General features: G+C 47.3%; 7 protein-coding genes across 7 annotated transcripts; 3 read left to right on the top strand and 4 right to left on the bottom strand.

Moving 5' to 3' along the window:
- Positions 1 to 893: 893 nt before the first annotated feature.
- N7473_001057 (uncharacterized protein) lies at positions 894 to 2,585 on the top strand (the record flags this gene model as incomplete). Its single annotated transcript, XM_057146997.1, has 1 exon — positions 894 to 2,585. The coding sequence occupies one exon, from the start codon at positions 894 to 896 to the stop codon at positions 2,583 to 2,585; it is 1,692 nt and encodes a 563-aa protein (XP_057014883.1).
- Positions 2,586 to 5,195: 2,610 nt separating this feature from the next.
- Positions 5,196 to 7,102, bottom strand: N7473_001056 (uncharacterized protein; the record flags this gene model as incomplete). The annotated part of the gene is made up of 4 exons (XM_057146996.1): positions 5,196 to 5,397; positions 5,450 to 6,472; positions 6,553 to 6,888; positions 6,945 to 7,102. 4 exons carry the CDS (start codon positions 7,100 to 7,102, stop codon positions 5,196 to 5,198), a joined length of 1,719 nt encoding a protein of 572 aa, XP_057014882.1.
- Positions 7,103 to 9,837: 2,735 nt separating this feature from the next.
- N7473_001055 (FAD/NAD(P)-binding domain-containing protein) lies at positions 9,838 to 15,706 on the bottom strand (the record flags this gene model as incomplete). Its single annotated transcript, XM_057146995.1, has 9 exons — positions 9,838 to 10,246; positions 10,300 to 10,626; positions 10,676 to 10,830; positions 10,888 to 11,018; positions 12,359 to 13,038; positions 13,105 to 13,328; positions 14,176 to 15,014; positions 15,097 to 15,341; positions 15,414 to 15,706. 9 exons carry the CDS (start codon positions 15,704 to 15,706, stop codon positions 9,838 to 9,840), a joined length of 3,303 nt encoding a protein of 1,100 aa, XP_057014881.1.
- Positions 15,707 to 16,310: 604 nt separating this feature from the next.
- Positions 16,311 to 17,117, bottom strand: N7473_001054 (uncharacterized protein; the record flags this gene model as incomplete). Its single annotated transcript, XM_057146994.1, has 2 exons — positions 16,311 to 16,434; positions 16,600 to 17,117. 2 exons carry the CDS (start codon positions 17,115 to 17,117, stop codon positions 16,311 to 16,313), a joined length of 642 nt encoding a protein of 213 aa, XP_057014880.1.
- Positions 17,118 to 18,046: 929 nt separating this feature from the next.
- N7473_001053 (terpenoid synthase) lies at positions 18,047 to 19,179 on the top strand (the record flags this gene model as incomplete). The annotated part of the gene is made up of 3 exons (XM_057146993.1): positions 18,047 to 18,385; positions 18,453 to 18,805; positions 18,861 to 19,179. The coding sequence occupies 3 exons, from the start codon at positions 18,047 to 18,049 to the stop codon at positions 19,177 to 19,179; spliced, it is 1,011 nt and encodes a 336-aa protein (XP_057014879.1).
- A 385-nt stretch (positions 19,180 to 19,564) lies between these two features.
- Positions 19,565 to 21,418, bottom strand: N7473_001052 (cytochrome P450; the record flags this gene model as incomplete). Its single annotated transcript, XM_057146992.1, has 6 exons — positions 19,565 to 19,974; positions 20,043 to 20,660; positions 20,724 to 20,792; positions 20,850 to 20,934; positions 20,986 to 21,114; positions 21,179 to 21,418. 6 exons carry the CDS (start codon positions 21,416 to 21,418, stop codon positions 19,565 to 19,567), a joined length of 1,551 nt encoding a protein of 516 aa, XP_057014878.1.
- Positions 21,419 to 22,190: 772 nt separating this feature from the next.
- Positions 22,191 to 23,841, top strand: N7473_001051 (cytochrome P450; the record flags this gene model as incomplete). Its single annotated transcript, XM_057146991.1, has 3 exons — positions 22,191 to 22,228; positions 22,292 to 23,029; positions 23,094 to 23,841. The coding sequence occupies 3 exons, from the start codon at positions 22,191 to 22,193 to the stop codon at positions 23,839 to 23,841; spliced, it is 1,524 nt and encodes a 507-aa protein (XP_057014877.1).
- Between the last annotated feature and the right edge of the window lie 238 nt (positions 23,842 to 24,079).

The raw sequence follows: 24,079 nt of genomic DNA, 5'->3' as shown, positions 1-24,079 counted from the left end.
CAATGCTACCGTTAATTCTTCCTGAAAGTCTCAATATTTGCCTGACAGCTGAATATCATCCACGGAGCAGAGGTGTACTTGCATATCAAAAGGGGATTTACTGGTCAGACGCAGAAGCTTTTTTAGCGTTTTAGCATCTTGCTCTTCCTCATGATCACGTTGTCGCCCTACGGTGCCGACGAAATTGAAAAATCTGGCCTGAGGGCATTTTTCTTGGCTTAATACGTGGTTAAATCAATATTAGCCCGTAACGGATCGGCCCAGATTCTGTTTCGATTCTGTTTCGGTATCTCGCTCAGCCGTGGCCGGCTTCGATTTCCTGGGGTTTGAGTTCCGATCGGGCAGTCTTCGGAGAAAATAGTCGGGGCCCAAACCCCGGTCTTGCTGAGCCGTCCGACTCGGCAATTCGGTGTGAGCTAGTAAAGTTCGCCCGTGCCGGTTCCTTCCGAGTGGGGGAGGGGAGGAATGTTTTTTGCCAAGTGGGCCTCAGAGTTTTGGGGCGTCGCTCATTTATTCATTTATTACTTCGTCGAGTTATTACAGTACTAGGCATGTTGGGCCTTGAGGTTCCGGCCATACCAACAAGGACCTAGTGCTTTGCAATGTTGGACCTGATACGCAGCATTCCCTGTTTTTATTGTATATATTCACACAGCCCCATAATAATACAAACCTGATACACATGCACAACGCTTTTCCAGAAAAGAAAGGACTTCATTGGCGGATACTCTGGGGACTTGTGGGGGTCTGGGGCATGGAGGCCGGGAGACAAACTTTTCGGCGAAACAGGGATTACATATAGAGGGCATTGGGGTCGTCTCACCTCCTATTCATTCTCTCTTCCCCTCTGACCCCGCACAATCCTTTTGTCAAGTTGATTCGACCGACTTGAAATGAGCGAGAAGTACGAGGAAAAGCCTGACGCCGTGGGCAAAGAGTTCAGCGATGAACTCACGCCCGAGGAGCGTGAGCACGAGATCGAGGCACGCGACCTGCAAAGCCACCAGTATCTTGACAACGAACCACTGTATGACCGGATGGCGTTCGCGCAGATACCAGTGCATATGAAGAGCCCTCGCATGCTAGTTATCACGCTGGGCGTGTTCGCGGCGTTTAGCGGCATGCTGAGTGGCTTAGACCAGTCGGTGATCTCGGGCGCGCTGCCTGGTATCCGCAAGCATTTCATCGCGTCAGGCGAGTGGGCGAGCATGGACGACCCGAAACTGGCAACCGACATTTCGCTGATTTCTTCACTCATGCCGCTAGGCGCAATGGCCGGCGCGCTTATCATGACACCGCTGAACTTCTACTTTGGACGCCGCAACTCGATTATCATCTCGTGTCTGTGGTACACACTAGGCGGTGGACTTTGTGCAGGCTCCCGTAGTGTGAGCATGCTGTTTGCGGGCCGATTTATTCTGGGTATCGGTATCGGAATCGAAGGCGGCTGTGTCGGTATCTATATCTCGGAGTGTGTGCCGCCAGAGGTGCGTGGCAACCTAGTGTCGGTGTACCAGCTGATGATTGCATTCGGAGAGATCATCGGATACGCCGCTGGCGGCGTATTCTTTGACGTCCCGTCAGGAAGCTGGCGCTGGATGCTGGGCTCGTCGCTGTTGTTTTCGACGATCCTCCTAGTTGGGATGTGCTTCCTGCCAGAATCACCGCGGTGGCTAGCATCCAAGGGCAAGTACGGGCGCGCGTGGCGGGTATGGAAGTCGCTACGCAACATGGCGGACCCGAAAAGCCTAGACGAGTACGTTACGATGGAACTCACGGTCAAAAATGATGTCGAACGGTCCGCGAACGAGAAATGGCACGAAAGGTACCTGGAAGTGTGCAGGCAGCCGCGTAACCGACGGGCTCTTGTCTATGCCACGGCTATGATCTTTTTTGGGCAGATGACGGGCATCAATGCGGTGATGTATAACATGTCGAACTTGATGGCCAAAATGAATTTTGATGACCGCGAGTCAGTACTGATGTCGATGGTGGGCGGCGGCGCGCTGTTCCTGGGAACGATTCCTGCCGTGTTCACGATGGACAAGTTCGGGCGACGCGTGTGGGCACAAAACATTCTGATGTTCATCTTGGGACTGACACTGGTGGGTGTCGGCTACCTATACACGAACAATGGTGTCGATTATTTCAATGAGCACAAGGCAACTGCCTTGGGATTGTTTTTCTCCGGTCTAGTGCTGTATATGGCTTTCTTCGGGGCGTATTCCTGCCTGACCTGGGTAGTCCCAGCAGAGAGCTTTGATTTCAACACCCGCAGTCAAGGCATGGCAATCTGCTCTGCATTCCTTTATCTGTGGTCATTCATCGTGACATACAACTTCGAAGGGATGCAGAAGGCGATGACCTACACCGGCCTGACAATCGGTTTCTTCGGCGGGTTGGCCGCGCTGGGGTTTTTTTACCAGCTGTTCTTCATGCCTGAGACCAAAGACAAAACATTGGAGGAGATCGACGAGTTGTTTCTGATGCCGACAAGTAAGCTGGTTGCGCTGAACACAAGCAATCTGGTCAAGCGCTTCCGGCCGCGACACAGGCCGGAGCGGGTCGACACCCACAACCCCTAAGACTTGTCCTTTTCACCTACCGGACCAATGTTCGTGGTACCAACAAAGAGCGACAAGGCTACTCAAGTTGAATGTATTGAAAGCATGAGCACCAATCCACAGCCCATTGGCGAATAAATTTTAACTTGATAGATATCTGAGCTTTCTCGGTAGATCCAATGCTGCCATTCCATAGCACATCTTGTCCTGTGAGAGAGGAAGCAACAGCGTAGAGCGAGAATCTCTCTATCTGATAAAGACACTTTTCCATCCACTACCTTCCATGCGAAGCATATTGTCACGGGGTGCACTATGGCTGCCTTAAATCCATGCAGCGGAGAGTATAAACGACTCTGAGGATGCGGGCCATTCACCATGGGAGAGGGTTCATTGCTAGCACTTGTTTGTCTCAGGCCCCCTAAGCCCACAACTAATCAGGCAGACCTCATTCGCGTCTAAGCCAACGAGCAGATCCGGCTGTGTGAGCAAAAAGAGAAAGAGTACAGCCAAGTCATCACAGCGGATTGTGACTACAGTGAATACAAGTCCTTCTCGGCGATAGGAGTAAATCCATAAGTTAACGCCGTCCTTTGAATGATGCTTCACAGACCAGGTCAATCAATATATCTCGTGTACTGCCATTCGCCTTTCCCGTCTTAAATCTGTGAAGTGCCGTGATGACACTTCCCCCCTTTTCGGCCTAGTGTGTCCCTCCAAAGTTGAACAACTGGTCCGGAGCTCGCGTGGCTTTATCCTAGCTCCGCTCGATGACATTAGTCCATATAATAAGCACGCTTAACCCCGGACCCTCGAACATTGATAATCAGGAACCACACGAGCCCTAGAACTCATTAAAGTCTCCCAGTCTATTCAGTGACAATTTACGCAATGGAGTCTTTGGATCAAATAGTTGCTTGTGACGCCCAGGATTCCAATCGTCGTCCACTGCAAGCAAATACTGTATCACTCTGGGCGCTGTTAATCAAGATGGTAAGGAAAATTAGTCCAGAAATAGCGACTGACCCATACACTTGATTAATGTTTTCGTGGAGGCACGTTCGAGTATGTAAAGTCATTTGGCTGTGCCAATGACGTGGATATCGAGCAACCTTCGGGTGATCCAATCTATGGCATCGCGTCATGCACGAAACTCATCACAACGATTGCAGTCCTGCAATGTGTCGAAAAGGGCCTATTGGAGCTGGATGGTGACATTTCGGAAGTCCTCCATGAATGGAAAAATCCGAAGATTCTAGTCAGATTTGACAAAGGTGGAGAGCCGGTTGTGGCAGATAGCAATGGCGTTATAAGCCTTCGGTAATGAGAACCATCTCTGCTCGGATCACTCGGATCGCGCTATTTATTCGGACCCAATCGTTCGCCTTCGTATCAAAAGTATTCGGCCTGAGTCGAGCGAAAATCTATCGGTAGTTACCCGACCGCCTCCCCCCTTACTAGAGAACTAATTCTGATTAAACTAGGTCTGCGCGCCTTGAATCATAATAATCCGCTAGTACGCTGAATTAAATGCTGGTGTCGGAACCTGGTGGACCCGCAAACGTCTGCCTTATATAGGAAGTGATTTCTGATAATGTTGGGACAGAGAGTCGCACCTTATAGAGAGTTTCTCTGAAAGCTACCAAGTCCATTATACCGTTTGACCCTCTCGTTCGCGTGACTGCTTAGTAAGAGCAATATATGTTGCATTTCTCCCCTAAGAATACAAAGAAGGGCTTTCTCGAACCTCACCAAACTGACTGACAAAAACTTAGGCTAATGTTTGACTATTTTTGGTGCTCTGTATATTGAAGTGCTTTCTATAGAAAAGTACCCGCGATTTAAGAGCTAGCCAGCTATAATATGTATGCCAATTGATGTTCAGACCCTAGTACAGCAGGAAATTCTCATTAGAAGTGCCTCAATGTTTCTTTGGTGGGTTTCCTCAAATGTAGGGAGCGGCTATATGTAAGAATATACTCTACAAGTCAGGGTAGAGGCCTGTCAATCACGTAGGAGAAAGGAGCCAAGTTAGGATGTCCGGAAAGTCAAGACTGTTTCTTGAGGAGCGTAGAATCTCCTCCTCGTTTCTCAGTTTATATACATTCTCATAACTCAGAACAGGAAGGAGATGCATCCTTGAATGGAGAGGGAAAGCGGGATAAACACGAGGCTTTTCATACTCTTCACCTGGGATCTTCCCTGCAGGCGCTTCCTGGGGTGTTGATAACGGATCGTTGGTGAATTGCTGCCGAAAGGCCGTCGATCTGCCGGACCCGGGGCCTCAGGCACCAACGTGTGAATAACCTCATGTTGAGGTATATCATAACACTATAGCAGCATTCAAATAGCGAAGAAGCAGATCTTCAGACAAGAGCTGTTACACTCGACTGTTATACTCGACTTATTTCCTTGCTAGACATATATGGATAAACTAAACAAAGTATAATAATCTATGGAATAGCCGGGTTTTTATTTTGCTGTCTTGGAGCGGGCGAGCGACACTCAATAAAAGATGTCAAAAATTCAGACGATGTCCGTTAATCGTGATTTATCCATATAAGTGGAATCCTGTCGAGGGCAGGGATTAAATCGAAAGTTTCAATAGATATTTCAGATACTTAAAAATACCAATCAAGGAGATATTCCCCTGCTCATTTTTGCTACAGCCTCAGCTAAAATACCCTGCATCGTATGTAGTGATGGACCAAGCTCCGCGGCATCCTCGAACAGCTGCACGGCAGCATGGATACCCTTCAAAATTTCCGGAGTGATAATGCTGGATAGGCCGGGGCTCTCTTTTGCTCGAAGTGCCGCCATGGTGATGATAAATACACTGGAATATCGTTTAGCGTACAAGAAAAGGCTACAGAAAATGATCGTCATACCTGGCATAAAGTGTCCATGTGTTCGGAAGGCACTGCGGGATACAGGCAACTGCACTCAGAACGAAGTGGTTATAAGATCGATAAAATTCAAGGCAGAACGACAGGAGCGTTGTATCGTATTGCTCTCTTTCTACCATGACCTGGTGGACTGCCGGCCACAGAATTGACGCTCTGTACGCATAGTATTGGGTTCGAAGAAAGAGCAATTGCGGATTGATATTGCACTCGGAAATGCAATAGCGATCGAAGCGTAGGTATTCCGGTAGGTGCGAGTGCCACTGCTCAAGCTGCAATTCCAACTCAGTCGATATAACGCGAGCGAAAATTTGCTTTCCGCTCGGTAATATTCGGGTCGATGTTGTACAGCGTTGGAGCATCCGCCGCATGGCGATCTCCGCCAGGAAGTATGACAAGAGCTGACTCGGGGACTGAGGACTGCTGAACGGGCGGCCAGGAGTGTCAACTGGCGTACTGAAAGGAGATGGCAGTACCTCATCTACATGCTGTGACCAAGACGGTAGAGGGATTTCGTTATCGAGGGTCCAGATGCCGCTACTAGCCAGATCCAGCTGGATTGCTAGCTCAATTTCGATCAACAGAGTCACCCATAATGCACGCCGAATAAGTTCCTGGTCTTCTGGGTTGAGAGAGGCACTCTTCAGCAGGTTCTGGGCACGCATAGACGCAATGAGAATATAATCGTGCGCTTGACAGGGCTTGACTAGGCATAAATAGTACGTGCTCAGAAATATTAGACATTGCAAGGCCGTGGGACCGCTTTCGAGAAGCACCGTCGGCAGTAGAAGCAGCGCCTCTTCCATTAATGGAGCGTCGGGTCGCTCTCTGAGCGCCGCATGCAGCGAGTCATACTGGGCCAGCGAACCTATCGCCACTAAGATCAGATACAGACAGCGCTCGGAAGCACTTTTTGGTAGGTCTCCTATGTTAAAGAGCTTATCGCGCAGCCGAAGGCTAAGGATAGGGTACCAGCTATGGATTTTGTTGAAAAAAGCCGTGAGAGCGCTACCAACCTCCATAAGTTAGGGTTTTGAGATCAGGCGGATTTCTGAGGAGACGGCTAGTTACTATGTTTCAGCACTCACCTGATCGGGCTGGAACCGCTGGAAAAGAACTTGCGCACTCCAAGGGACAAGGGATAGGGCGTCGGAACCATTGCTCGTTCAGCATCGGTCATACGGCGAGCAAGGTCGCTTTCGAGGCCCACGAGTTCCATAAAAGCCGCGTTCTGAATCACCATGTATGGAACGGAAGAAGATCTAAGTTCATCTACTTTACCGTTCTGCTCTCGGCCCCAGCCGGAGATCGGTATGGCGGCGGGCACCTGTTTAACCAGGCAACATCGGTCCTGCTGAGCGGAAGAAAACAGTTTCTCGATACTATTCAGTCGATCCCGGATGGTGCACAACTCTATTTCCACTCTGTAGCTGTTTTTAGCGTCTTTCAGATCCCCTTAGCTTTCTGGCAATATCTGTACCTCGATTGGGTCGGACTCGGCACTTCGGGATAGATGCAGTCAACTTTCCGCCGGGCGCAAGTCCCACATTTCGGCCGCGATCCGTCGCACTTTGTCCGTCGAGCACGACAACAGTCGCAAGCGCCGAGGTTGCGCCGTCGACGGTTAGTGGTTATCATGTTAGGTGCGTACGTTCGTACCTGAGTAAAACCTCAGTCCTCGCGAAAGACGCCGAGTCTCCGCGAGGGATATATGGTGAAACGGAAGACGGTCGCGTATTCGGACGAAAATGTTGCCCCGTACCACGCTAATCCTCACGGCTCCTTTTTCTTACTGGCTGAGGACCACGGGATTGGTCTAACCCAACCTATATTCTCGGTCAAGTTATAGTGACCTATTGCCATTGGGATGTAGTCAGCAGTGTCCGAGGGTGCGGAATTGATGTTGCAGTGTTGTAGAAAGACTGGGGGTTTTCCGGATAAGCCCCAAATCCTGGTCTATCCTCTGTCCAATCAAAGTTGATTGTTCACATTAAAATTTGTCCGACGCCTCAACCCTGTGAGTTTGGCACTGCACGATGCCGTCCCCCGCATTGAGACACCTCGCTTGCGCTATGCGGGACCGACCCACATGCATCCCGAGCCAATAGGACTCGGCCGGGGTATTCTGGAAGCTTGTCAAGTTTCTTTGCTCCTTGATCGTCCTGGAGTGAGTATGCAAGGTTTCCCCCAAGACTTCTAGAGGGGCCGGCAAGTAGATAGCTCACTGAGATTCTCCGCCATATTTCCGAAGAAACATCGAATTCTGGCTTCCCATGATGAGGAAGCGAGGTGTTATGCACAATACTCAACCGAGGCTGGACCTATATTGCAACTCAAAAAATCAGCGATCTCATTTTAGCAAATTCTCGCGTATCGCTTAGGACTGTCGTGGCACTACTACGTGCCGAGGATTGCCTTTGTGGAATTACATACAGCCCTGGGGATCGCAAATTCAGTTTACGAGGCTCAGAAAGGAGCGGGTTATTAATAAGGTTAAGTTCGTAACTTAACAAGTTTGTTAACTAACTGACCCGGGTTGACTAATTAATTAACTAAATAACTAACTAGTTAACTAACGGAATTCCCGCCTGAGCGGGACACCCAGAACACCATACTAAACGCGAATTTTTAAGCCATAATATATCAACAACAAAGAATGTTGGCTTGCTTGATTCTAAGATTACTATGATTTCTAATATAAGAACTTACATAGTATACCTCATTTATTCAGGAAATGATTGTTTACCCATATTACCAAAAATACACTCCGATCGATCAATGTAGATATATATATCCGTGTGATTGCACCTCAAAATATTTCTCGAGCTTATAAAATATCTAGTAGAATATATTCAATACTGAGGTACCATAAGATCATATAGCCAGCCTTAAGCGTTGTAATTTGAAGTTGTGAAATATTGCATTTAGTATGGTGTTTTGGGGTGTCCCGCTCATGTCGGAATTACGTTAACTGATTATTAATCTGCCCCGGCAAACTAACGTAATTTCCGGCCTTCCCGTACATCCCACCCAAAATCGCGTCTTCCTACTCGCATATCCGTGCCCTCCGCGAAGAGAAGCGAATGGGTGGGTCGCAGCGTAGCGGAGGGTACGGATACCAAGTTCAACCAACTAGTGCCAGTCGGTGCAGAACGAGTGCTTTCGGAGCTTAATAATATTTCTCTACGAACGCCTACACCACTAATCAGCCGGCCAAGCAGCAGATCTGGCCATTCCACACCAAAAACGCTCCGAACTATCCTCTAGCTACAAAAGCAAGCTTCTATATTAAATGATCTACTAAAGCGACGGTCAAGAAGCTCTCCAAGCCCGTCAAGAACCATATTGGATCAGATTATCAAAGGCACTGCAATGTCGTTACGGAGTACACAACGCTGCGTTGCTAGCACAGGAGAATACGAATTTACGCATGGAGAATGAGAAGATCGTTAAGAAGCGCAATCGGCTAACTAGGCAGATGCCTTATGGAGAGGGTTTAACCGTTGAAGAGGGCCTACAGCTAGGTTGCGCAGCTAGATTTGCCAGCAGAAGAAGTTGTGGTAGATTCGCATGCGCAGGTAGGCTGTGGCAGCATCCGCAAAAATCCAAATCCGCTCCGCATCCGCTATGGCAGCCTGTCCTAAGCTATCTCAAACATACTCCGCAGAGCCTTCACAATATGCAAAACATGGTACGTCTACTTGTCGAATCTGTCAGCAGTGGACCACATTTAAGGAATTCAGACTGGCAGAGCGCTGAACGCTTCTGGGACATGAGAGACTCTTGGTCATTCTTCCAAAAACTTCGACAAGCATTTCGTATCGATCAAGCATTTCTGAAATCACGTCACTGGCTCACATCGCCGCAGGAGCTGCAATACCGAAAGTACATTCTATCTCAAGCGATAACTAATGTCAAGAAATTTCGTCGACAAATAACGAGAGGCGATTTGAGTTTCGAAGAGATCAATAAAAGAATACCTAGTGTTTATGGAGCCTATGCTTAAGCCATGAATGAGATCGAAAATTGGATGGGTAAGTTAAAAAAAATTCGAAAGTAGGCAAGACTTTTACACTGGAATAGATTATCGATTCCCTACCACAACAAATCCCGGAGAGTTCTCTCTTTAATTTTTTGAGAGTTAGAGGATGTTCTAGAAGTAGGCGTTGAAAGCGAAGACAAACATAGAATGGAGGACTGATTTTCTGTAAACGTCCATACCACTTGCGCACTTGCGTCAAGACTACAAGTCTCGATCAAACATCCTCAAGCGGGCTTCCACGGCCTGCTCCTTCCAAAAATAGCTAGCTTGTTAAACCAGGCTTCCAAAATCACGAAGCACCATCTCCGAAAATCGAGATAGGAAACAGTGATCAAGCAGTAGGTTTCTCATTGGATGTCGGGACGTGAAGCAAATCGAGAATACCATGAATTTCCTTGTTTGGACCCAATGACATCTCCAACTCTTTAACATGACTGCGTGCTTGCTTCGTTAGCTGAGCTAAAGTTTCACGACAATACTGGAAGCTTCCCGTTGACTCCATGTACTGCACAGCACGAAGTTTGACCGCGTCGTCCTCACTGCGCTGCTTGAGGATATCGACGAGCTCTGTATTCCCAGGTGCTGCGTGGACGCTGTGAATGACTGGATAAGAGAACTTGCCCTCCGTCAAATCTTCCATCGACCCTTTCTTCTCAGCGTAAAGCCCACTTTGTAGATTCATGTAGTCGTCACGAATTTGGAAAATGATACCCAATAGCTCGATAAGTTCGGAGAAGTCCCTGGATCAGGTCAGCCCCACCACTATAGAAAAAGAATATCATGAGGTTCATACGTGGTTGACTTGCTTTGAATCTGCATCAATTCCAATGCTAGTCGAAACAACCCTCCGGTCTTATAGGTCACCATCCGGATGTAGTCCTCCTTTGTCGGACACACTACCGCATCACGCCAGTAGAGATCCATTCCTTGGCCCCGATGCAGATCTAGGAGGGCGTTGGTGAAGATATGAAATGCGCGTGGGTCACCGATCTCGCTGAGTCTTTCCTGTTGCAAAAAATATGCATAGTTTGCCGCGTTAATGGTTTGAGCCACGCCAAAAACTTCATGAGCCACAGGGCGACCCCGACGAAGCCGCGATCCATCCTGGATATCATCAATGCTAGGGGGGAGATTAGCACAAGGTACGGCACAAAGTGATTGAGACCCACAGTAATGATGCGGTGTGTAGCAAATTAATCACTTCCTTGACAATGGCAAGATTTTCGTCTGGTAGTTGAAGCCATTCATTGAAAGCAGCGATTAATTTGCCTCGAATGTCTTTTCCAGGGATGGAAAGTAGGTAGTCTAACGGAGCACGAATGATCTAAAGCAGGTCAGAACGAAATAAGCGACCTGCTTGAGCAGGCGTAAGGTATCACACCGTCTCATAGGGATCAACGCCCTGGTTTGGTCTATGGTGTGGCTCCTTACTCGGCCTAGTCGTGCGTGGTGCAAGATTCGGCTCAGCACGAAATGTTCGGAAGCTCTTCAAATCCAGCCTCCGATAACAGTCTGGAGGAACTGGGCTGTAACCATTCCAGAAGCCGAGGGGAAAAAACTGGGAAACGAAGCCGAAAAATGTCTCTGCGAGGAAGCACAACATATTTTCTTCCTGTGCGATGATTTTTGTCAGGATATCTTGATCTATCTAGGCAGGGAATGAGACAAGACATATCAGGTAATAAATGGCCCTTCTTTGTAGAACTCACTGTCTTACACAAATCCCCCGCGCGAGGTCAGAGGTACTTTGGCATTCCTTCGAGGACTTGGTAGCAAGAGCTGCAATTCGAACGGCTGTATGAAGGTTCAACTCAAACGCCAAGGTATACGCCCTGCAGTATGCAATGCCTTGGTCATGAGGTTTACGAATGCCTACCATGGTCATCCTGCGGCGTTACTGTAACTGGCCTTCCGTTTCTGGATTGTTAGATCTTTAATCAAATTCCGCAATTCTATCTGAAGTACTTATGTGTTTCGTGAAATTTGTGGCCAACGCATTCTAAGTACTGTACACAAGGCCCGACGGTGGGGGTTACGCAATTAACACTGTCTAGTCACAAAATTTGCAGAGTGTACTATTGAAACTTTGTTTGTCTTGTAAGATCTGTAAAAAAGTATCACGTCAATACCTGCAGTATCCTAAAACAGCATCTCGTTACAGTAACGTAAGAGTAATTTCAAGACGTGGTTGGCAACTCCACTTTTGGAGACTTCGTGGCCAGGCAAGCTGAAAAAGAAATATTTGATCTATAGCAAACAAAGTTATTATATGCACGATAACGAGTACAGTATGAAATTTGACCCAGAATATCCAACCAAGGCTTATGCCTCAGGCGCTATAGTAATACGAAACATGAAACAAACCAATTAGGAAACGTGGATCGTCTCGGGTAAGGCAGACCTACGTAGATCGGCGATCGATAGATCTGCAAGGCGTGCATATACTGATTACATGGATGCATGTAAGACGGCTCGTGTGGTACCCATAGATGCAAAGCCCGTGCATGAAGTATAGTTGCTATACACACATCACTGATTCTTTATCGAAGGAACTATGGTTATGTCAACAAGAGATAAATTGTTATCCGTCCGTTTCAAAGTACGATTTAATGAATTTATTGTATCATGGTGACAATCGCGTATTTTAATGCTGAATGTTCACTGTGAAAGTAAATAAACGATGAAAAACATCCCGAAACTGATAATATGACACGGAATTACAAAAGCACGCAATTCGTGATTGGAACATTTGTTCAACCCTAGCGCTTTATCTGCGGGGTTCAGACAAAAAACGCGTTCTCGGAAATGTAACGCAGCACCCATGATGATCTGCAGCGATCAGAGTTTGTGACGCCCTTTCTCAGTAACCGACGTCAATGTCTTCCAGTACAGCACCATAGCCACACTGCAAGGCCCCAGCAAGATCACTCCGGCCATTCCGGCAGTCAGTAAAATCCAAGAAGACTGGCAATTTCTTCGTCCGGTTGCCTGGCTGTAGGAGGCAACTGTCCACACTAGCATCGCCAATGCAGATAACGTATAGTCCCATTGGAGGAATTGCAGCACGCCTGCCTCAATATTCGTCACCTGCAGTTCCCTCCAGGGAGCCGGTGGAAAAAAGACGTGATATGAGGCCGTCTTGGCCCTGGCAAACCACAGAAATGCCAGATGTCCAGCAGTGGAACATGCAAAAGCAAAGGCACACGCTATCCTCAACTGCCAATCTTCTGAGCATCGCATAGGGCGCAGATAACGGATGATCAACATGATAAGTGAGGCGTAAACAGGCCAACCCTGCCAAGCTGCGATCAATTTCTGCTTTGTTTCATATGCAGTGACACCCAGGGTGGGTGATGCAGCAAATACAAGTGGGAGAATGTATGCAATGATCATTGAGGACGGGTAAAAGCCTATATCGAGTCCAAAATGCAGCTTGGTGTCATGAGTTGGTACATGGAATCTCGACAAAATCGCAGGAATCACAAGTCCTGGGCCAAGACATTGGACCAGTGGACCGGCTAGAAAAGCTAACCTGCAGTATTGAACTCGGTCAATCAAACTCCAACTTGTTGCATCGGAATCCGAGATGAGAACTTACTCCATCAATGCAGCAACGGGACGTCTTCCTCGATGTGTCTCGACCACGATCACCAACCACATTGGTATCACGGCACTAGCGAATGCCACTCCATATAGCGACAAGTTAGGTACCTCTCCTTGGAATACTGGCCAGAAGAATACATTGCATGCTGTCAGGAATTGATCCAGAGGAGTGAATCCGGTGTACTCGCAGTGCAGCCCATCAGGTAGCCCAGATAGAGACTTGGTGTCCGCCATATCAGATAAGAGACCAATAAAGCCGTTCCGGAATGACTGGTAGTACTTGGCATATGCTGCAAAGAGAGACAGTGATACCAGTGTCGCTGTTCTCGTTCGAGACATTTTCGATTTTTTTTTTTCAAAGTTGTAAACATAATGAGGTCTAGCTGAATGATTGGAAATGGCATGCGGGAGATGATACGATCGGGGCTACAAAAACACCAACCCAACAGCGATCGAGGTAAAGATTTGTAGGGGATGAGTCTTGCGAAGAAGGCACAGAATGCTCATTCATAATTCTGCGGGTGCTCACGTATTTCTTGTGATTAAAGTACCTACCAGCACAATTCGGCTAGGTTTGCTCAAAATGGGGCCTACGTGTCACAGGTACTGACCGACTAATGCAGAGAGATTGCCACGCGTCCTCGTTCCCCTATTACGGGAAATTAATCTATGCTACCTTAGTCAATGGCCTTCAATATGGATGAGCGAACTAACGGGTAAAACGTATCGAGGAATACCTGATATGGTCAAATATGAGAAGGTCTGATGGGTAGTCTCTCGGTAGTTGATCGAACAATTCAAACTATACATGACAAAGATAAGTGTACCAAATTCTCTTTACTCTATCATCTTTTTTCAAAATATGTGATTATAATAATTTATGGCTCTATTAGTTTTAGTAGAGACCAGTCAAAATTCAAAAAGAAAATTGCAGACTTCGTAGATTGCAAGGATTATAGAGAGCCTAACACTCAGGAAACGATTTTTCACCCCGAAGATGTCATAACAAACTATGTAGATGCCGACAGTTTCGGAATCCAAGCAACGAGCCACAGCCAGAAGACACTATTGAGTCCAGGTTTTCTCTCCAAATCCAAGTATACAGGATAGCAAGCATAATAATATACAGCATGGCTTGAAACCTCCAGCCGCGAAGCCGACTATTTCTTCTATATCGTTTCCATCCATCACCACTGCGCGTTGGAGGAGGTAGAAAGTCACACATAACTCCATCAGCAATGGTTTTGGACGCCATGTCGGCCGGTAGATCCCCTGCGTAGGGTGCGTAGTATCGACTGAGAAGAATATTCAGCAGGCCATCTCGAGCTTGAAAGCGGACCAGGAACCGTGAGTCACGGTAGATGGATTCAACCCGCTCATATCGAAGGCTGCGATATTGACGCAACATTGTCTCTATCTGGGCAGTACCCGAGGATAGTGTACTCGGTAATTTCTCCAGATTGCGCAGCAGGTTTGTCAGAGCTGCGGCATCCTCGATCGCCATATTCGCTCCCTGGCCAATGTTCGGGGTCATTTTATGGACACTGTCACCCAGGAGAACTAATCGGCCATGGTACCAAGTTTCGAAGGTGTTCTCTTCTAACACTGTCATTGAAGCCGTTTCCCGGTTTTCCCATACTTGCCCAAAAGTAATATCCCGGTAGAAATTTATGTTCCTCAATTCCTCGGCTGCGACTGAAGTATCATTTTTCGTGTAGCGAGGGCAGTTAGGATAAGTGTATTTCTTGTCCAACTTCTGTATGACAAACCAATACACGCGGCCATTCTTTCCATGGATTGTGACAATGGTCAGTCCATCGAATAATGCGTTCACTTGCTCTCCGACACTCAATCCCTTGATGGCCGATGAGATGCCGAAGATACAACGAAACTCCGCTGTCAAGCCTACATATTGGTTAGCTCCCATAAAAATGACCAAAGGCTCCAGGTTTTGACTCACAAGATCGTTGCTGTGCAACCATCTTACCTGAGCTGAGTTTCTCGCTCGCTCTCCAAATTTCCTGGCGGACTATGCTATGGACACCGTCTGCACCGACAACGAGGGCCCCTCGATAGACGGAGCCATTGGCCGTAGTCACTGTAGCACCAGAATCGGAAATTTTGATAGCGGTCACCCTCTCTTTCAAACGGATCTTACTAGGATCTGGATATCTCTGATAGATAATTTCCAAGAGCTTTTGACGGTCCAAGAAGGCAATGGGAAACCCAAACCTGTGCAACCCCGTAAAGAGCGTCAGACTGGTCCAGGGCCTGAATAAGAGATAGAAATTGAAGAAGACGAACCTTTTATTTATGATTTGGGGATAGGAGCTACTGAAGCTGAATCCGTCGGGAAGGCCAATGGTTGCCGTGTGTAGAGGCTCGATGCAATCCTCAACCTCAGACCATAGTTGGAGCTGGTCCAATATGCGAGCTCCATTCGGTAAAATACCTATAGAAGCCCCAATCTGGGGTGCTGGGCTACTCGATTTCTCGAGGACAATATGATCGATACCAGCGATTCGCAGGCAATGAGCCAATGTCAAGCCGCCGATTGATCCTCCTACGATTATCACTTGAAAGTGCGACTTGCTCATCTTTCACAATTTTGCTGGACATTCAAAGGCAGAAGCCTGGAGTGTCATATGAGACAAATTAAATTGAGCTGTAAGTAGACCGGGTGGCTGAGGTCTCCCCTCGAGTTCCATTCACGTGCATCAACAAAAGAGAGATAGGAAATTCATCTAACGCTCCATTTGCATTCAGACTGATGTTGTACACATTGTGTGACTTGTTCAACTCCCCGCATGCGTGCGCGTTTACCTTTGCGTGGGTCCCGCATGCAAGTGCTTTCTTTTTTCTCACTTCACTTATTTTTACTTGTTTTTGAATACTGTCACCATCTGTATTGACAGATCACTACGTAATGGTGAGATGTAAGATTTTATCTGGGTTTACCGGAAAGACCGATTTTACATGAGAGAAAGAATGACGGAGACAGCTAGGGTGCTACAATTCCCGACCACCAAATCAAGAGTTGAAGTTGCCTGCGAGACAGTTACTACACCACAGATGTACAGTGATGTTTATAAGTCTTCGTCCACCTGTTGATGAGATAGTATGTATGTAAGACTCCAAGACAAATACACGATATTACCATGACAATAACAGCTAGAGTATCCAAGAGAAAAAATATACCAATCAATTGGCCTTTTTCACCGGCTTCATGAGGACACTCAGTTCATACCGCTTGACATACCAGTAACATAGTCCATATGATCCATCCACAAGCAAGAAAACGGCCAGGCTCCACAAGACGAGGGGACTATTGAGCCACGAAAAGGACTGTGGCCAATACATCCAACGTAAGCCCGCAAATCCCACCGTGCAACACGATCCTAAAAAGCGAGACAGCCTAGACAATGTTGGCATATGTGTTTCCATCAGGTTCAAAGGACATGAGGGTCAAATGAAAGTGAAATTCACATACCATAGAGTATAAGAAGCCCCGCGGGTGCTACCACGACAAAGGAGCTGGCAGAGACCGCCAACACTTAGAAGAAGCTGACAGACGACCGCTCCCCAGGAGTAGGCCAATGAAGGACCAATCTCGGCGGCTAGAGCTAGGTGCCCAGTAAGAAAGCCGATGACACCGATGCAAAAAATCCACGGGAGATTCCGCTCAACTAGTGGCGCATGGCTCCATTCCTGGGACGAGAAGACAATGGCGGCATACATGACACCGAAATTGATGAGAAGGCCTATCACAAATACTCCCAGCTCTATTCGGCTCTTGGAGGGATGGACCACGCAATAGACAATCTCCCATGCAATGTTGCAACAGAGAGGCATAATGGCCATGCCATAAGTACGCTCCTTGAACGATGTGTAGACCATTCCAACGTAGTTTATCACCCACCCTAGTCCCATACCGAGGACAAACAAATCTGCAAGTGGCTTCACAGCCTGGTAATCTTGAGGGGCTTGGGAAACATCAAAACCGTCCATGATGGTGTATCTGGGGACGAGCAAAAGAATCGAGTCGGAATCAGGAATTGCACAAGGCTAAGGCCGGATATGAGGCCCGCCAACTACGCTTCTATTTATGTGTTATGTGCATGATCTGGTATGTCATGGAAGGCCTGATCTAATTAGACTATTTGAACGTGCGTTTCAATCGATGCGTCGTAATTTATGGGCAAAAGGGCACGAGTGGAAGGATCATACACAATGTTCACAATGAGTTGTTTCATAACCTTGGGGCTTGCAGCTTGCATGCAATCCAATGGACTAGAGTAAGATATATTCTGCATGGCAGTGCTAATTTATTGGTCATTAGGTCTTGGTCTATCGTCCAAATTTGACTGATACTGACAAGGTGATCTTGAAAATTTGTCCATGGCTCTAGTTATGCTTTTAAAACTCCACTGTATTATCCACGGGACTGAAAAGCAAATACCGTTCCGAGTCGTGAAGGATTGTATCTTACCATACATTCATACCGTGGATGGTAATTTAAGTACTTGGCAGAATACGAGCATGGATTCGACCTTGGCTTTTGGAAGTAACTTCAGTATGCACCTAGTCAGGAACAAAGTACTATTTCTATGCGTGCTTTTCGGAACTCGGGGAGCAGGGCGTTTACTTGGGTGAATTGGCCTGCAAGTGTCCCACAGACTAGTCATGGATCGACCTACCAAAGTATCAGACACACAAGGACAAACCAGCACCGGAGTAAAAGCAGCAAATATGGCATGAACTGTGACTATCTGGTTGTCCTCTATACATCCCAAAAAAGTAAGAGAAGCTGCTGCATTATGATATTCTGGTGAATATATATGATGGTGGGTAGCCATGCTTATCGTCAAGTTGATTCGTGCACACATCACTCACTGCCTTCTTCCCGTCGTAATCCAAGTCAAGCTCTTTACCACATCATGAACATTTTTCCAAGTCTATCAGAGATGGTGTTTTCAGGTCCCGGGCCCATATTGGGGGCGCTTGCAGTGAGCAGCTGCCTTTATTATTTGGTTGATCATGTTCCTATTCCTCGATGGTTGGATAAAAAGGCCAACCTGATCGGACAAATGAACCCCGAAGGGACTACCGGGCTCGAATGCCCTTATGAATACATTCGACAAATTTATGGCAAGTATCACTGGGCACCATTTGTTCACAAACTATCCCCGAACCTTCGAGAAGACGACTATTCAAAGTACTTGATGGTGTTGGAAATCATGGATGCCATCCACCTTTGCTTGATGCTAGTTGATGACGTGAGAACCAAACCGTAGAAAAAATTTCCGGAATAGCTCGCACAGATTATTGATTAGGCGTTTTCAGATTTCCGATGGAAGCGAATATCGCAAAGGGAAACCTGCTGCACATAAGATATACGGCCCAACCGAAACAGCAAATCGTGCCTACTACAGAGTTACCCAGATCCTCACCAAAACGACCAAGGAATTTCCAAACCTCGCACCGTGGCTGATGCGAGATCTTCAAGACATACTTGAAGGCCAGGATATGTCCCTTGTTTGGCGCAGGGATGGAATTGGTGGCTTTCCAACCGATGCCAAGGACAGAGCTGCTGCATACCAAAAAATGGCCTCGCTCAAAACAGGCTCATTGTTCCGTTTACTAGGCCACCTTGTCCTTGAGAATGACTCCATGGACGAAGTCTTCACCGTGGTTGCGTAAGTAATTGTTTACCATGATGAGGTACGTGATTGATGTTAACCAAAAATACAGCTGGTACTCGCAGCTGCAAAATGACTGTAAAAATGTTTATTCCTCGGAGTACGCGAGGTTGAAGGGACTTGTCGCTGAAGACTTGCACAATCGCGAGATGACATACCCTATCGTGCTGGCATTGGATGCACCAGAGGGGCATTGGGTGACAAGGGCCTTAGAATTTCCGTCGCCTCATAATATTCGCAACGCTTTGAAGGTCATCAGGAGCAAGTATGTGCGTGACAAGTGCACAGCAGAGCTAGCAGAGTCCGAGTCCTCCGTTAAAGAGTGGCTGGAATTGTGGGGTAGGAAGGAAAAACTTGATTTGAAGGCCTGAGATTTCCCGAGGTAACTATGAGGAAGATGGGTCGCTGCTCGTATCACATCATAGCAGAATCAATGAACATGTTTTCAGTTTGATATTTAGTCTTACGCTTTGGTCGGAAATAAAAATCATGGAGGAGGTAGGACCTTCCATTAATGGTCTTGTGTGTCTTTTTGTTGTTTCCCTCTTTCTTTCGGTTCAATTATTGGGAGTGAAATTTTTTGCAATAGATCAAGACTCCATGAATTGAGATACGTTGATATAGAATATCTTCAAGATAAAAAAGGTCCTAGAGTTCTTTGGACAGCCCAGTTAGGCACTAACCGAACAAATCCTCCTCAACCAGCACTGCCATTCCCGTCCATGGAAGACAGAAATAGAGATATATTACCCAATCTCATATTTCCGAAACCCATTTCTTGATAAATATCGGAGTAGAGACATTTGGCACAATCTTATCTCCAATCAAAAGATTCCGTGGCCTCTCCGTTTGGCCAGGGGCGAAATGGAATTCATACTCCACCAGAAATCGACTCAAGATCAACTTCATCACAACTGATGCAAAAAACCTCCCAGGACAGGCATATCGGCCCAAACCAAAATGCATATGACTCGGACCAGTACTCACAAATCTAGATGCCGGAACTTTCTGTTTCAGAAATCGGAAGGCGTCAAATACTTCGGGATTTTCGATCACTGCAGGATCTCGCGAGATGGGACCGGCCGCCATACAGATATGAGTGCCCTTGGGGAGAAGTAGCCCATCGGACAAAGTCAGATCGTGTTTCACAACGCGGTGGAAAGAGACTTGATTTTAGAAATTCGCTCATCAGCTTCGCAGATTTATCAAGATCCAAGGCTCGGTAACCACTCACGTTCTCCTGGGGGGTTAAATCTCTGTGATTCCTTCAAAAAACTGTCCATGACCCTCAAATTGTTCAAATTGGCTTGAGTGATATTATTCCAATCTGGAACCTCCGTTCGTATTTCGTCTTGCAACGGCTGCACCCATTGCGGCATGACAAGGAGGTCGTACAAGATGTGTGTCATACTCATGGCAGATGTATGAACGACGGCCATGCTTGTGATTCCAAGCAGCCGTTGAGCCAGATTGTGTGGGTGTGACTCTTTCTCTGTCTTTGCTAGATCCATCATCCATTGAAGAAAGTCATCAGGCTTCTCATAATTGGGATCTGAGGCTGCCTCCATGGTTCGGCGCTTATTGATAAGAGGTCCTAAGAGTTCCTCTTTTATGTAAATCAGCTGGCGGTCCAGGCTTCTACTGCTGGGAAGAATACGCCCGACGATAGGGTGGAGGAAACCAGGCAAAGGGCGCAACAGAGCAATGGTCAAGAAGATGTTTTTGGTGTAATCAATCGATGCCTCGAGCCATTTTTCCTCACGGCACAATTCATCACCAATGAAGATGCGAGCGCCCACCCGGGCAACGAGGCGCAGGAAGACTTCGTAGGAATTAATTGCAACAAATCGATCTGCAGCATAGCCTTGTCAGTACGAAGTTTTTGTTCGTTGTTTCTCACCGGTGATCGGCGTACTATCACACTTTGGGAACTCGACGTCGAAGGCATAGTCCAGTTCGGATATGATTTTAGGGATGAGTCTTCCTATATTATCCATCAGAAAACGATTTTGTTTACTAAAACAAAGGACTCAAAGTTTACCAATGGCTGGAGTTAACCGTTTTTGAATCGTCTCCGTATGTAGATGAGAATCAGTCAGAATAGTCGTATATTCTCCAACATGATCCTTTACATCTTATCAGTTTGAGGAAAAAGTTCTGAAAAGCAATATACTGACTGAAAAGGTTGCCTCCAGAGCATTGAGAGTCGAGGCTGGCTTTTGGCGGAGCTCCTCTGCATACTTCGTTGATAACACAACCAAATCACCGTCCGGTTTCAGAATCTTGTAACCGAATGAATTTTTATACTATGAAGCGAAAGTGTTAATGATAATACATACAGCAATGATGGTGAGTAGAATTGGGTTTAACTTTTGAATAGCCATCGTAAATTACGGATGGGGCGTTAGAATTGAAAAGCAAACGACTTATAATTCCCGGAAGCCAAGGGCTCATAAATTTGACCGTTGGGACCTTAACATTGGTCTTGTAGGCAGGTTTTGGTAGGAGAAGATAAATGAAGACCACGAATGCCACATATTTCCAGAGGAGGCCTGCCTCCTCTCGGAGAGCTCCCACAACCTGTGAAAGCTGGATAATCATAGCGCTCATCGTCCTGTGGAACGCAATGAGAAGCAAGACGAAAGTGGATGGTGTAGAAATTAAACAAGATTTAATGGGCTAGTAAGCTGATTATCAGAGGTTTTCAGGACTGCTTTTCACAGGGTTATTGGTATCATATACCATCAATGACTATACGAGGGGCGTCTAAGACATTTCGGGCACATTGGACGTACTTTTGTGATATTTTATGTAAATTTTAATCTAATTGGCTTGTTTCCGAGTTCTTATCGATTGACATCATGCATGATCTGTTGTATTATGCATATTTGTCACTCCTGCACAACGTCGGGCGTCTTTGGTATTCTGAATGTCGTATCATTACCACAATACCCCATACTTACCGAATATATGTACACGTATCGGGCTGGTTATATACACAGTACTCAGTTTATGTACTTTGTAGCTCTCAGAATGAGGTAATAGAAGGAAAAGCAATCAAGCCAATCCATCCAGCCACTCTCATTAGGGACAGAGAAGAGGATTTTCTCGCACCGTTCGGCTCTCATTGTACAGGGTATCCTTCACAAAGAAGGTAAAACAGACAGTCACGGTCAATCCTTTTGGAGAAGAGACACTGGCAACCGAAATCATGACTGGAGTTTTCGACACTACCCCGTTGATCCAATATCTCCTTGTCATAATACTGGTTGTTCTCATCTCGACACGTGTATATACAACAATATGCTTCTATCTCTTACGCTACCGTATCTCACGCCCACCGATTCCCTATTCAATTCCATGGATCGGAGACCTCCTTGAAATGAGTAGCAGTTTGACGAAGTATATCTGCGGTGTTCGGTTAGCTAGGGCCCCTGATCGGGAGGAAAAGCTCTAGATGGCTGACCTAGGTAACTATTACAGCCAGAATTATCCTACAGACCCGCTGGTTACCATTATGCTTGCAGGACGACGCGCACACATCATCTTTGATTCGAAACTCGTGAGCCAAGTCCATCGACTGCCAAAAACGATCACATTCGAGCCTACAGGGATCAACGTGGCATTTGGAGTTCCACATGAAGACAATGAAATCATGATGAGTAAGATTTCTGACCGCGGCGAGGGCGATTACAGTGGCTATCAAGACCTGCACAACTCCCTCATCGGGACCCTGGAGGGGGAGAACCTTGAGCGCATGATCCAGTTCTTCATCACTCAGCTCAATAAAAACCTTGACCGTGAATTCGCGTCTGACTGCCAGCGGGCTCATTCCGAGCCCGTAGATCTCTGTGCATTGGTGAAGAGGCACTACACCCTGGCAGCAATTCCATATCTTTTCGGCACACGCATCCTCGACATGTGGCCGACCCTAAATGAGGACTTCTGGCACTTTGACAGCCACCTGATGGGGTTGACCCTACCACTACCTGCTTTTGCCAACCGAAAGGGCAACCACGCCCGACAAAAGATGATAGATGGGATACGCTGTTGGGAAGATCGGGCGACGACCAACCGACCTCTGCCGCAGGTGGAGAAAACGGACCCGGACTGGGATGATTATTGGGGTGAACGACTAACACGGGAGCGATACCGGTTGCTTTTGGAACGTGGCTTGAGTGAAAGAGGACGAGCTGGATTCCACTTGGGGTTGCTGTGGGCGTAAGTAAAGTGATTATTAGTCCCCCTGATGCGGGATTTTCCGTCGAACCTAACGCGACGCCAGACAAAATGCCAACACAGTTCCTATCGGACTGTGGATGCTTATTCAAACCATCCTAGACCCCGTCCTGCATGGCAAAGTCCGTGGAGCTGCCGAGTCCTGCCGCAAGGCTGACGGGACATTTGACCTGCATGCGCTTGTTACGAATCCCATCCTCAAATCGTTATTTCTAGAGGCCCTCCGCTTTGGAGTGGCCGTTGCCCCTGTGCGCGCAGTCACCGAATCCACCCTACTCGGTGGCCAGTACCATCTTCAAAAAGGCGATCTCGTCTTTCTTCCGGCGCGACCTGCCCAAACTGACGCCGGAATATGGTCCTCATCTTTCAGTGGAATGAAAGCTATGGACTCGAGGTCCGATCCACGACATTTCTGGGCGGAGCGATTCATGGAATATGGAGAGATAGGCGAGGATCAGCCAATAACTGCCGGTGTCATGGAAATGAATTCTTCTCCACGGACGGTGGGTAGCCGTCGAGTTGAGGCCTTGTCTCTGCCCGCCGGAGTACGGTCCAAGCAGCTACGTAGTCAGCTCTCCCATGTTCGCCCATTTGGGGGTGGCCATTGGCTCTGTCCCGGGCGTAATTTGTCTATGTATGAGATAATTGCAGGTTTGGCAGTGCTCATCTGTCGGTTTGACATCCAGGCGGAGGAGGCCATGCTACAGTCGCAGGGCCGACCTTGTCCCGATTTCTCTCGGGTTGGTGGGATGGACCCAGATCGCCCGATTATCGTGAGGGTCCGGCCGAGATGAACAGCGAATCATCTAGTTTCAGCTGGTCCCACGCATCGGTGTACAGGGGTAGCTGAGGAATAGATTTTATTTGCTGCTTCGGTGGTCCAAACTTCGACCAACTAAGCCCTGTGAGGGCAGAAAGAGTTGAGGAGCGAGACTTGACATTCATATTTGATGGGACCGTGGTTTCCGTGGTTTCCGTGGTACAGTGTATAGTACATGGGGAGGGCCATGGGCTTGTTACTTCAGGATGTAT

The sequence above is a fragment of the Penicillium subrubescens genome, assembly GCF_028828155.1.
Source record: "Penicillium subrubescens strain IBT 31985 chromosome Unknown utg000001l_segment0_segment0, whole genome shotgun sequence".
Classification (NCBI taxonomy): Eukaryota; Fungi; Ascomycota; class Eurotiomycetes; order Eurotiales; family Aspergillaceae; genus Penicillium; species Penicillium subrubescens.
This window is presented reverse-complemented; position numbering and strand designations above follow the sequence as displayed.